The sequence below is a fragment of the Thunnus albacares genome, chromosome 18 (assembly GCF_914725855.1).
Source record: "Thunnus albacares chromosome 18, fThuAlb1.1, whole genome shotgun sequence".
Taxonomy (NCBI): domain Eukaryota; kingdom Metazoa; phylum Chordata; class Actinopteri; order Scombriformes; family Scombridae; genus Thunnus; species Thunnus albacares.
The window spans coordinates 5,913,780-5,927,332 of NC_058123.1; the positions used below are offsets into that span (position 1 = coordinate 5,913,780).

Consider the following 13,553-nt stretch of genomic DNA (forward strand, 5'->3'; position numbering starts at 1 on the left):
TAAGGATCCCTTAAATGTGGTTATTAAAGAATTGTGATGAAGTTATGTAATGGTTGTCAGTACCTTCTGGTGGAAAAACTGTAATGGTGACACTGTTTCTAAATTTCCTCAAACATATCTTCGGCACCTCTGTGTTGCAAATTCTTGTTACTTATCAGACCTACATATACGCCAATACTAATATATGTGTACTAACCTAACATTGGGTCTAATTCAAAGACCAGAATTTGACTGCTCATATGTCCGCTTTGGCCTTGTGTTGTTAGAGTTGAAATGATTAGTTGATCAATTGATGAGTTGATGAACAGAAAATTATCTGGCAGATACTCAGATAATCAATCATTTAAGTAATTTTTCAAGTAAAAACTGAATTTATTCTCTTGTTCCTCAGATGTAAGTTTTTGTCGCTTTGTTCTGTTTTTATTATTTTAACTGGATATTTGTGTTTGAAAAAAGCACCTTGACTGCAAGATTTTTCACTATTTCCTGACATTTATAGACCAAATGATTAGTTGATGAATTGAGAAAATGGTCATTATATTAATCGATAATGAAAAAAATCGTTACAGTAGTTGCTGCTCTAAATGTTGTCAGATATAAGTCTGATGCTAATGCTCATTTTCAAATCACAAAGCTTGATTTATGCTACCAAGAAGTGAGTTATATTTAAAAATCAACAGACTGCACCAATGAGTTCCCCATTCTGGAAACTTATAATGTCACTAAATATTACACTATACTACTAACACCTACTGTCAGGTAGGTAGTCTGTCTGTTTAGACTGAAGAGTGAAAGTAATATGAGATATGGTCAACACATGGGATCTGAAGATTTTAAATTACATTTCACAAAAGTAAAACAATATTAATACTTAAAATTAGAAGTTGTGATGCTAATAAAGACAGACTTAATGACTAGCAAAATAGCACCAGTTAGATTAGCATAACTGGACATTTTCCACTCTCTTTAAATTGCCTGAATATTACCTAGTCTGAGAAGCATTTTTCTCCACATGTGCATATATAAGTAAGGCAATGTAATACATATAAAAATATATATTAACAGTATATAGATAGATAGATATAGATACATATAGAGAGAGAGAAAAAGAAAGAGAGAATGAGAGACAGATTGGCCCTAAAAACTGTTATTTTTGAACGTTACAGCATGTGACACAACAGTGACTTCCTGTTTACATAGTTTACTAGCTAAGACATTCCTCAAGTTTTAATGGTGTAACCTGATTTAGAAAATTACTAGTTTCAAACTAGCGAGTGGTTACGAAGATCCTGGGGAGGACTTTACACACAAACTTTATAATGGTAATGGAGCTACTAATAGCCAGTGTAACGTAGTCCAGGTGCAGTAAGCATTCATGACTAAGGTTCAATAAACACTGAGATTTTATTCAGTGCAGGTGAACAGCTGAAGGATGAAAGAGGTGGATTTGGAGGAGTTCATGGAGTGTGTCCTACCATCTGCCTCTTTTCTGCAACAACTACAGAAGAGACCATCCATCCCTACCTTCAATAGGTCTCTCCACCTGCCAACAGAAGAGGAGGCTGCGATGGTCGTTTAAAATATTGAAGGCCAAGCAGCAATAGAAAAAACACTCATGTTGTCATTAGAAGTCATAAAAATAAACTATAATGGGCACAGATAGATACATTATGAATCCTTTTTAGTGACTCCCCACCAGTCCCTATGGCTCGCTTTTACTTGGGGCCTGCCAGCTACTGTCACTCTTTTAGAAAATTCAAAAAACCCAAAGAGCTGTGGATGATTAACTTTTCATAAAGAAAGCATATGAAGTGATTGGCAGTAGACCAGGAACTCTCATGATTCAGAACCTTGCATTTAATACTCCGGTGTCTGGCAGGAGACTGAGGCTGACACAGGAATTCGACAACCTTAAAATAGTACAGCGATGACTGTATGGTTCATCAAAAATTCAATCGTTTTCCAAAATGTACAAGCAGGCGTACTTGCCTTTTTTGGATTTCTCTGCATTCTTATTTTCCAGCTTTCAAGTGACCGTAAGAAATGTAATTATTGATAAAATCAAACTGCTGCGAGTTCAAATATAGCCGGAGTATGATTGCAATGAGTCAAATGTATATTAAAACGTAAAATTTAACACTATAGTCTTACTCTGAGTTAGTTCACCACAAGGATGGCAACAGCAGCTTCTCCCTGCCACGGTGGACTCAAACCACTCTAATGACTGAGCAAGTGATGTGGATGAATGTGCTAGAATAACAAGATGGCTGGGTGAACTCCCCTCAGGGGGCACTCCATGGCTTGGTCAAAAGCCAAGGAGAACTGTGAGCTGGAGTGGAGGAATCCAACCTCAACACAGGAATTTGCATGACTTTGCAGAGTGATCTAGACCAATACATTACCCACGCAGTGGACCAAGGTTCCTCTTTTAGAACGGCTCATCTGCCTCGCAATTATTTACTAGATCGTTTGGAATTCTCTTAGTTATGACGCAAGAACGTAATTAATCTTTTAGAATAACAAGTGCATCTCTTCTTGTTTGTAGCAGTTATATTTAGTTGTGAATTTTCTATTCTTTGTAAATATTTTTCTTGCTTGAGAGTAAAAGACACAGTAAACGAGGACACTGAAATGTTGACATTGATCACAGTCCAAGCGGCGTTCTGCTTTTTTAAAATTCATTTTCAAAGAGTCTAACCCTCCCCCGTCCTAGACATGCATTGCTGTCTGGAACAGTTTCCAGCGAGCAAGTGCCCCATATGGGGCAGACATGCTACAGTGGGCCAGAGATGTGTAAACCTGGCAGTTCCAAAACATACACAATCCCGCTGCCAAGAACTGGATTATCTCAAGCAGTTTTCTGCACAAAAACAGTGCCGAATGCTTTCTTGATCTCTGCAACCTTTCCCTGAGAACGCGTTGGGTTATGACCGATGACAAGAGACAGGTGCAGCCAATTAATACACAGTGACACGGGGGTATGGGGTATGGCCACTTGGTCAGGATAATTAATGTCTGATGTCCCATTTAAGTACGAGTTACACTATCCACAAGGCTAAAAGAATGCTTTCTTAAAGTGCTATGAAAACTGAAAAGACGTATGATAGTCGGAAAGACATATGTGACCAAGGCTGCAGAGGACCAACTCCAGAAAAATAAGATTAAGACTAGAGCTGCAACCATTTGTTTAAAGCAAAAACACAAAACATTCTCTGGTTGCAGCCTCTCCAATATGAGGATTAATATCTTTTATCTGTTTCATATCAATGTAAACTGAATCTCTTTGGTTTTTTGGACTCTTGGTGAGACCAAACGAGACTTACTTCTAGGGTTTTCTTAGTTTAATATGATATCTAATCTTTAAGTTTGTGACTGTTTGTTTGGACATAATAAGCAATTTAATACATGACGATGAAAAGGTCAATGTGGGCTCTGAGAAATGAGACTTCTTGACCTTTAACACACAAAAAGATTCTTTGAGAAAACAATTGGCAGATTAATCCATAATGGAAATAATCATCAGTTATTAAAAGTTTTTGTCTCATGTGATGCAAAGCTATGGACCATCATTGCTTTGATTGTTTTCATTATTTCTTTAGGGTCTTTGTATACATTTGCCATATAGTGATTTTTATTGGTATTGGAAAATATCCCCATTAATCAGCCTTACACACACAGACCCAAAACCCTTCGCCACGGTTATTTTCTTATTCATTTCATGACATACTGTAAAGGGAGTTCATGTGGATGATGTGATAATCAAGGTGCTATCAAACACCTTGGTTTTTAAAGACTCTATAAAAGTAATTCCACCTGTATAATTTCATGTCTGCTGCCATATGCTGTGTACACACAACATTTAACAAGTGATATAAACAACAGGAAGTGCAGTTCTGTCATTATCTTCAGCCTGCAGTAACTGAAAAGCGATTACCAGAGACAGCAGAGGGAGCCAGGCCCTGCTGGCAGAAGCAGCTCACACTGTGTCCCACAGCCATATGGAAGCGTTTTGCTTCCCCAGTCATGCCCCGTCGGGTTTAACAAAAGTGGCGACTACCACATACACTGCTTTTGGGACTTCATTCAGTAGTGTCTTTTATAAAGCAACCCCCCTAAAGAGGCCTACTTCAAACACAGCAAACCAGACTTGATCAATAGTAACATAAAAGAAGTGTCAAACTGTGAGCATACAAGCTTAACAAGAATTACCAACAACATCAAACATTACAGTAAGTTGAGACAAACTTAGTGAAAAGAGGATCTGTTTTGACAGATTCTCTTGATCGATTGTGACTTTAAAGCTTTAAAGTCAAACATTTTCTTGGTGCAGGTACAGTACACCATTATTTGGCAACTTCCTCGTGAATATGAACAAGTCCAAGCATTTTGCAATCATGGAATACTGCAGTGGAATATCATCTGGCTGCTGGATAGCAGTGTAAGATAGTTTTGACCTGATGTAAAAACTATTTTGGTTTCAGGGAGACTCCTAATTTCAAGGTTGTCTCAGCAGCCTTGACTTTGAGAAGAAAAGACACAGTCAACATTATAAATTTTCCCCCAACTGAGGCCTGAGTGCACTGCAGACAGCGGAGCACTGTCCTTCACACACATCACATACAGTACATGAGTGTAAAAGGAATGAAATGAAAAATCTAAAAGTCTTGCATAAGTAAAGTCCATCAGACAGAACTGAGAAAAGAGGCTGCTTTAACATCCTCTCTCTCTTTTTTTTTTTTTTTTCCCAGGTGACTAGATAGCGGTTGGTGTTCCTCCTTGCGCACAGAGTAGCTGAAAGCCCAAAGCAAAGCAACGGTGGGAGAGCAGAGCTCACCCTGCAACAATGCCCCCTTTGTCCCAGACTAACACTGTACCTACCAGCCTGCTCTTTGATTCCCTGCCAAGACAAACCACTGTGTTGGGTTACAGTTCTTGTAGCAAAACAATCTGCGCTTGTGTTTAATATACTACAGTCTGCCTGCATTGGGCTGGCTGTCAGTCAGGGCACACACACACACAACTAACTGGGGGCCGGCTCCTTATCCCTGCTCCTTATCCCATTAGCGCTAATGAGAGAAGGGTATGTTGATTATGTGTGTTGAGGGCTACCTGTTAGGAGGATATGGAGGAGAGATAACCGGCCGGTTATGCAACCAGCAGCATCAAAGAGAGATGAGAGATAAATCACTCTCTCTTTTCTCCTCAGGTCACTTTCAGTCTTATGTTGTCTCACACATACAGTAGAGTTCAGTATCCTGACCCGACCCACTGAGTCCCGACAACAGGTCGTGACTTTTTTTTTTTTTTTTTGCGTAAAGCCTCAGGCTCGAGTCGGGCTTAAGTATTTTCAAATGTTATTTAACAAGAAAAAATCTCTCTCTCTCTCTATTTCTCTCACAGACTCTCTGGCAATCGTCTGTGTCGACGTGTCACGGGAAGCGGGAAGATAAACAGAGCGTAGCCAATGCATTAGCATTAGCCTGGTGAGCTAGCAGTCGCTAATGGATGAAATAAAGCAAAAAACTTGCAGAAGAGGAGCTTCTTAAAATCCCAAATGATTCAGGGAAAGCTGCTGTGTTGTGGAAACATTCTGACCTTGATGTGATTAACGGATAAAAACCTCCAATCTTCCTCCACAACTCTTAAATAGCATCGCAATCGCCGGTAACTGTTCAGCTGTTCAGGAAAGATGTTTATCAGTGTTCATCTGGTCGATATTCAGAAAAGGCTAAGTTGATCTTCAAATGGCAGATAATTTATTATTTTGAGATGCTGCAGTGTTACATGTTTTTAGTTGTATTGCTACTAAACCTACAGCTAATCAGCTGGTAGAGGTTATAACACTATGTTTTGTTCTGGTGAGCCGTCACGTCAATCTAATCATATAACTTTGTCTTTGAAGGAGAAATAACATTAATGATAACAAAACTATAGCTTCGGGTCTCGTGTCAGGTTCGAATATGAAAGGCGCAGGTACGGGCCAGGTTCCGGTCTCGGTTTTAGGCCCGTGCAGAACGCTTCGCCACTCTTGCCTTCGACTCTCGCCTTCATTTCACTCACACTGTTGGCTCAGACACATGTGCTGTTTGCTTCTACTTCAGCAGCGCAGCAAGTAATTTGCGTTGCGTGCCAACATTCCTGTTTCACAGAGAAGGTCCACTGATGTTGGTCCAGTGAGCTACAACTGAGATACAGTATGTGTGTGTGTGTGTGTGTGTTTAGTTTGGGTGTGTGTGTGCACATGTGAAAGCGAGTGGATGACTGTAGAAACAGAGCTGGAAGATATGTGGATGACAATGACGCTAGGCTTTGACAGACGGGAACCGAGGAGACGATGGAGCTACATACAAGAGCATCATACTAGTGTAATACTGTAATAATACTACTGTAATACATACTAGTAAATTATTCTCTTTCAATATCAATACAATATTCACATTACAGTTATGAAATAGTTTGAAATATCATTAAATGCTTATAACTTTTGGGTAGTTGTAGGAAAATTGGATATGAGGACTTTTTTTGGGGTCATTCATTACCCTTAAATACTGTTAATATTCTGACTCCTCACAATATCCTCTCATAATTAGTCTCTATATCAAACTTCTGAACTACAAATCTATTTTTCATTCATAAATACCTCATTATTAAACCTTAATTAAGCTTTCAGAGAGCAGATAGAGTGTGTTCTTTAGGTTTCACACTATTTGTTTATGGAAAAACTTCACAATCACATCATATTACCGTCCTATGTTACCTAAAACAGGAGAACATAATGATTTCAATGAATGTTATTGAATGTGAAGACTGCAACAACATTTTTGAACTTTTTCATAAATACTGATCAAATTTAACGCAGCTGCACAAAAATGTAAATAAGTTTAAATATTTCCATTTTTGAGTCACTTTAGGACTTTAAGGTGAAAAGAATCTTGTTTAGTCTGTTCTCAAATGTAAAAATGGGTCAAATTTGACATGAACAGTATGTAAGGGTTAAAGGGTCACCCCACCGATTTTACACATGAAGTTCAGTTTACTCGCCAAGCGAAGTACGACTCAGTGTGTGAAAACAGTTGTATAATATCTTCTGCGGGCTCTGCAGGAGCTTTGTAAAGTCTGATAAATTAACCCTAAAGATGCAAACTGAGTTGCATTATGGGAATTGTGGGATCCAGATACCTAAAAGTCAGGATATCTCTGCCTCGGCTGCTTCGATTTTTACCTTTTCTTTTTAAAAATCTGTCTCTTGTGAGTCCTGAAACTTTATGGAAGTGTAACGCTAAATTGTTGAGTAGCACATTAACTTGACAGCACACACATGTCTGCTGCTGACAGACAGAAGGATTAAAAACATCTTCATACATGACTTAACATTTATATTGTGCACCTAATGAGCTCAGTTTTTCCAATATGCTCCTATTTAGCCAAGCAACATGTGTCATCAAGATCCTTTAGTCTGTAACAAAGATTTCTAAATCCGACTATTTTTGTTGTTAGTAAACCGTAAAATATGCTAGATTTGTGTGACGCATATGTTTTGAATAACACTTTCCGGTAATTTTGAGGGTAAAATATACAACAATTTCTACGTCAAACTGCTTTGGAAATTCAACCAATACAACCTCATCAGAGAAACCAGCAAACAAAACTGTTTTGAGAGGATTTTCTGCTGCAGAAAAGCAGTAATTAATATACGTTAATTACTGTTTTTAGTGCGTCTGGGCCCTAGGGGTGACTGTACATCATATTAGCAGTTCTCATCTCTTCTGGGTCTGTTCTTGTGGTCTTGAAATTCCAAGATCAACTCAGTATGGAGCTGAAATAATCAGTCATTCAACAGAAAATTAACTGGCGGCAATTATTTTGATAATTGATTCATAAAAAAAGTGATTTTTCAAGCAAAAATGCTAAATATTTACTGGTTCCAGGCGCTCAAATGTGATGATCTGCTGCCTTTCTTCGTTATATATGATAGTAAATGGAATATTTTGGGGCTTTTAGACGGTTAGTTGGTCACACAAAAGACATTTACAGATGTCACCTTGTGCTTTTTTTCCACTATTTCTTGACATTTTATAGACTAAACGATTAATCAATTCAGCAAGAAAATATTAATTGACAACGATAATACTCATTAGTTGCAGCTCTAACCGAGTGTTGTAAATAAAAAGTCTTCTTTCTTTGGGCTTAGTAAATGTACTTTGTGCTTGTCAGAAAAAGTTTGGATGGTCTGTTCATCTCATTGTATTAATAAAACAGGAGAGGTTTATTTAAAGTGCTTCCTCTCTCTGTACTATGCAGATCAACAGCGCCCCCACAAGGATGTTACACTGTATTACAAGTGGAACATCAACATTTTATGACACTGCTAAAGCTGTTAGTGACTAAATCAACGAGCAGGTAGATTATTTATTAAACAAACCTGCCATCTGTTGGATATAGAGAGACTCTGTCAGACCACGAGACGGAAACATGCAGTCGTACCTGCGGCTTTTCTTTTTCCCTCGTTCCTCCTCACCGGCCTCCGTCGCTCTCTCCGTGCCTTTTTCCTTCTTTAGCTTTTTACTGATGAGCTCCCTCATCTTCTCTTTCTTATCCGAGTCGTAATCTTCATCTGCGTCCATGTCATCTTCGACGTCATCGTCGGCCTCGTCGTCCGTCTGGAAAAACACGTTGACGTTTACAATCAGAGACAAGAGGCTCTGGGAACTTTGTCCGTGAAAAGTGCAGTTCTTCATCTGCACATTTTCTCTGACTTACCTCATCTGCATCTCCAGATGTCTCCTTCTTTTTTTTTCTTATAAAAAGGTAGAGGGAATACAGGTTAATGTTGGAAAAGGACAAATCAAGGATGTATGAAGAAGCACTTATTATATAATTATGAATTAATTCAGTCAGTCTATGTACTTATCAACTGCTGGAACGGAGCTCAGTCTGGGATCATCTTTAAGAAGGTCGTGACTGCTTTTGCTTTTTCCCTTTAGTGTCTGAAAGAACAAACAACGATGAGCAACTGATTTTGGTTTTAAATCTCTAATGAAGCCATTTCTTTTTAATATAAACCATATATAAAAAAAAAAATCAGTAATTTTGCACATATCTTTAATTAACCAACAAACACTGACACTGTGTATGCTGTACTATAAGTGCAGCATATACGGTGTAAATGTCCAACTAGAACCATCAAATGGAGCTGTTTCATGTTTCTTCTTGCATACAAGATTTTCAGACTTGCAGGTTTAACCAGTGTCCAAAATTCACCTACCAGGAGGACCAGTAGATAAAAAAATCCACCGGACAAGCATATTTTTTTAATGGCCAAAAAAATAAATTGCCTTTTTGTGTCACATATACATTCATTTCAGTACATTTCATTGAGATAATAAGGTATTATGTTGAATACAAACTTAAAAAAAGAGGCCAGAAATTATTTTCATATATTGATCAGTGGTTAATCCAATCAAGTTTATTTGTAGAGCACATTTAAAAACACTTTGGTCGTTCACCAAAGTGTTGTACAGAGTTTTACATGCGTAACTACAGTCATTGTGACTGGGCTCTGAGTGCTTCCAAAACACGGGTGACCTACGCTCAACGCTGTACCTGAACGCCTCCAGTGTAGACACACACACACACACAGATGGAGCGCTCCCAGCTGCTGCTGTTGATCGGCTAAATGTGCTGCTTGCTTTACGCTTTCTGTGCAGACACGGTGTCAGACCGTCTCGAGGGCTCCTACAGTTTCACAACACCGTTAAGACGTGTGTAAAAAACACATATGGTGCGCGCTTGTCTACACTGTACGGAGACCAACATGAGTAATTTCTTCCGAACCGTCATGCCAGATATTTTATGACATGACTATTTTGGTACAAACATTTACCCACCAGTGTGGTGGACGGCCTTCCAAGATTTACTCACCAAACAGAAAATCTGCCCGTATTTGGCACTTGGCAGGTGTTAATTTTGGACTCTGGTTGTAACCCATCACCATCACTTGCCAATATCTCAGATTTAACTTTATATAGCATCTTATGACTTGGTGGAAAACGGTGAAGCGATGCCAGAATTTCATCTAACTTTTATTACAACTAAATAAAAGCCTGTTTGCTTTGACTGCACTGACTTTTAATGCCTCATGGTCTGCACCAAATCCAAGAAAAAAAACCCCCAAATATGTTTAAATAAGTTAAACAAGACAGACAGAGATTTTTAGATATTTCATGTCATAAAGAAGGTCTAGACTGCAGTCTTGATCTATAGCATCGCATTTCCAAACCTTCCTTTACAGTCACTCAGTAATGATGGTACTCAGATTCTCCCCATAGTTGTGAGGTGTGACTGACTGTTGTGAGGGCGAAGAGCAGAGGAGGTCGGTTTTAATAGTTTGTCAGACAAGACTAGTTTTGTAATTCAGTACCTGGCTGACTTGATTCACCATCTCTTCTTCCTCTTCGGCTTCCTCTCCAAATGATAACAGACTGAAGTTCCTACAAAGAAAAACATTGGCACTAAAGCAACAATAACAGCAACACTAAAAATAAATTCAGCCATGTGCCAAGTGCCAGGGGTATAACAATATTTTGTCCAAAAGACACTGTTGCTTGTTGTTATACCGCATGTGGCCGCTAAGAGAGGTTGTTGATGGTTATAAGGTTTCTGAGATCCACATACTTGTGGGGGGAAATGAAGCGGTAAAAAGATGAGGCAGAAGAAAACAAGAGAGACAAAGAATCATCACAAAGACAGATAAAAATCTGGACACTCACTTTGTGGCTTTTGACTGTGATTTCTTTCCCTCCTCTTTATCTTTGTCTTTTTTGGCTTTCTTTATTTCACGAGGTATAATGTCGTCAAAAGGAGAATGCAGCACCTAAAAGAGACAAAACGTCCTAACGTCAGTATTTATATTGCAAAGACTAAATACTTAAAAGTTGACGAGTAAGTAAAAAAAAGAAGAAAAACAAGAAAGTACCTCAGCAGTTTTTATCTTGTGGGGGTTCAGAGGTCTTTCATCGTCGTCACATTCAACTTCTGCTAATCTGAGCATATTATAAACTGTGTCTCCGGTGACCTGCGTTGGGAATTGAAAAAAAAAAAAGCACAAATGATCACCTTCACTACTCTTCTACACATGCAATTCAGCATACCACGCTGATCTGGCTCCATCCACGTAGGAGGTATTTCACACATACGTCAGATATCTGATCCAACACATGAAATATTAAGGTTCAGTTCTTCAGATCTACCTTTCCGAATATGGTGTGTTTGTTGTTGAGCTCATCCGCCCGTCCCAAAGTGAAGAAAAACTGACTGCCGTTATCATGTGGTCCAGCATTTGCCATGGCGACCAAACCTCTCCGATTGAAGCGCAATCTGGAGTGAAATTCATCCTATGGAAGTGAAAAAAAAGACGCAGGTATTCCACTGTAAGTTTCTAAAAAAGATTATTTCAATGTCAGCTGAACGTGTATTATGTAGAACTATAAAAGGAGAAGCAGTCTGACCTTGAATGTCCGGCCATAGATGGACTCTCCACCTGTCCCTGTTCCAGTGGGATCTCCACCCTGAATAATGAAGTCACGCACCACTCTGTGGAATATTGTGCCGTCATAGTAGCCTAAAGGACAGAAAAATAAAAGACAATAAGACAGGTGATGCTTTCTTCTACAGGCTTATAATTTCTGTATAATTTCCAAGATATTTCCTGGAAGAAAACTGTAATTTGGTGGTAATTATAGGGAAAATAGAAACAATATTCAATTGTTATACCAGTGTAACCTAGAGAGTCTTAAAGTACACAGAATATCAGCTGAACTTGGAAAATGTGCAATTTGACTGCAGGAAAGCATAAAAGTCAACAAATATGGAGAATAAACTTTCCAATATAATTTATTTAGGCTTAAGTTGAGCTTTTTGTGAAATAAAATTCCTGATGTAGCTCTTTGACAATTAATATGAAGAGCTATAAATCTAAATAAATAGGCAGAAATGTTCTTTTTTGCATGTATTTTGAAAGCAGAAAAGCAGTCCTCTCAGGATTAGTAGACTAGGTTTGGGTGACTGATTCTGTTGTAGTGACTATTCTTCAGTAGGTTTGTTTTTAGATGATCTGCAGTGTGTTAGAAAAAGTATTTCAACAAGAAGTAATTTTATTTTTACCTTCCATGCACAGTTGCACAAAGTTCCTACATGCTTTCGGAGCCTCCTTGGACCACAACTCAATATCGATGTCTCCTGCTGAGGTCTTCAACAGGACCTAAGAAAGGATTATAGGGCGGGTCATGAAAATAAGAAATTATACACCCTGTATTTCTATAATTGCCTCTTGCCAGCAAAGCAAGTTTAACGTTGTCAAACAATTCATTAGACACAAACAGCTGCAGCTTAAAGGAGAGATTTACATTTTTTTCTTTCAAGTGTGTCTTAAAACAACAGTCAAGTGTCCATATGAACAGTGAAAGAGGTTTTCCTCGCTGTAATAGTTCCTCCTGTTCACGCTGGCTATTAAAAGGTCCCCTTCAAATGTGCTTTAAATGGAAGTGATTGAGGCCAAAATCCACAGTTTGTGCAAAAATGCATTTAAAAGTTGATGTGAAGCTTATATGAGGCTTCAGCAGTCTGAGTTAGTCATATCAAGTGGATATCTGACACATTTACAATCTTTTCAGCATCAAATTCCCTCTTTGTGTTTCCTCGGACAGTGTTTCCCTGTTGAGCTGCAGGTGGAAGTATAGTAACAAAAAGAGGGACTTTGGCACTAAAAAGACTGTAACGTTGAAAGATATCTACTTGATTTGACTCATTTGGACGCTGAAGCTTCATATTAGCTTTAGATAAACTTTTAAATACATTTTTTGCACAGAAAGAGGACTGTGGATTTTGTTCCCTATCACTTAGATTGTAAGTGCATGATGAAGGGATTTTCTAATGATCAGTATGAACAGGAGGAATGATTACAGCAAGAAAAAAACATGTTTCACTGTTCATTTGGACACCTGACTAAGACAGACTTGAAAATTTGTGAGCTTATCCTTTAAAGGTTTCAGTAAACTTGATGTAATTTAAACTTTTATAACTGTGAAATACCACATTTGCTGCACTACAATAGTGTTCAGCGAAACGTAGCGAGGTAGCTAAACAACATTTAATGTTATAACCTCTACAAATAACGTATTTTATTGAAAGCTATTGTTGGAAATACGCATAAAAATGATAATGCGTCGGTTAAAAATTGCAAAAAGTCGCGCTCACCTTTCCATTTGATGGTGGTTCTTGAATGTAAATATTACTCATTCTGCCGCCAAAGTTGTGTGTTTGTCGTCAATGCGAGACAATTGTGGTTTTCACACTTTCTGCCACTTGCAGTCCTTAAAAAATTATATAACGGTAAATAATGTTTGTTATCTTGTGATAAATTTCATACTTTTCTGTCCACAGCCATATTGATGCTGCATGGGCTTATTGTTTACTTCCGAGTACACTGGGGGGTTCTCAATAAAAACTATTTTATTAAAAAAACTATTTTTCTTATTTATTCGAAGATTATCATC

The 13,553-nt window shown here is 38.2% G+C and overlaps 1 protein-coding gene across 1 annotated transcript in view; it reads right to left on the reverse strand.

Moving 5' to 3' along the window:
• Positions 1–13,480, reverse strand: part of cwc27 (CWC27 spliceosome associated cyclophilin) — a 38,636-nt gene extending 25,156 nt beyond the window's left edge. The window contains exons 1-10 of the mRNA XM_044334650.1: positions 13,255–13,480; positions 12,163–12,259; positions 11,508–11,620; positions 11,250–11,393; positions 10,976–11,074; positions 10,770–10,873; positions 10,421–10,490; positions 8,908–8,987; positions 8,761–8,797; positions 8,485–8,660 (exon numbers count right to left, since the gene is read on the reverse strand). Of these exons, the coding sequence (XP_044190585.1) occupies positions 8,485–8,660; positions 8,761–8,797; positions 8,908–8,987; positions 10,421–10,490; positions 10,770–10,873; positions 10,976–11,074; positions 11,250–11,393; positions 11,508–11,620; positions 12,163–12,259; positions 13,255–13,296 (962 nt within the window). The 5' untranslated portion in view covers positions 13,297–13,480. The remainder of the gene's footprint in view (positions 1–8,484; positions 8,661–8,760; positions 8,798–8,907; positions 8,988–10,420; positions 10,491–10,769; positions 10,874–10,975; positions 11,075–11,249; positions 11,394–11,507; positions 11,621–12,162; positions 12,260–13,254) is intronic.
• Positions 13,481–13,553: the final 73 nt, after the last annotated feature.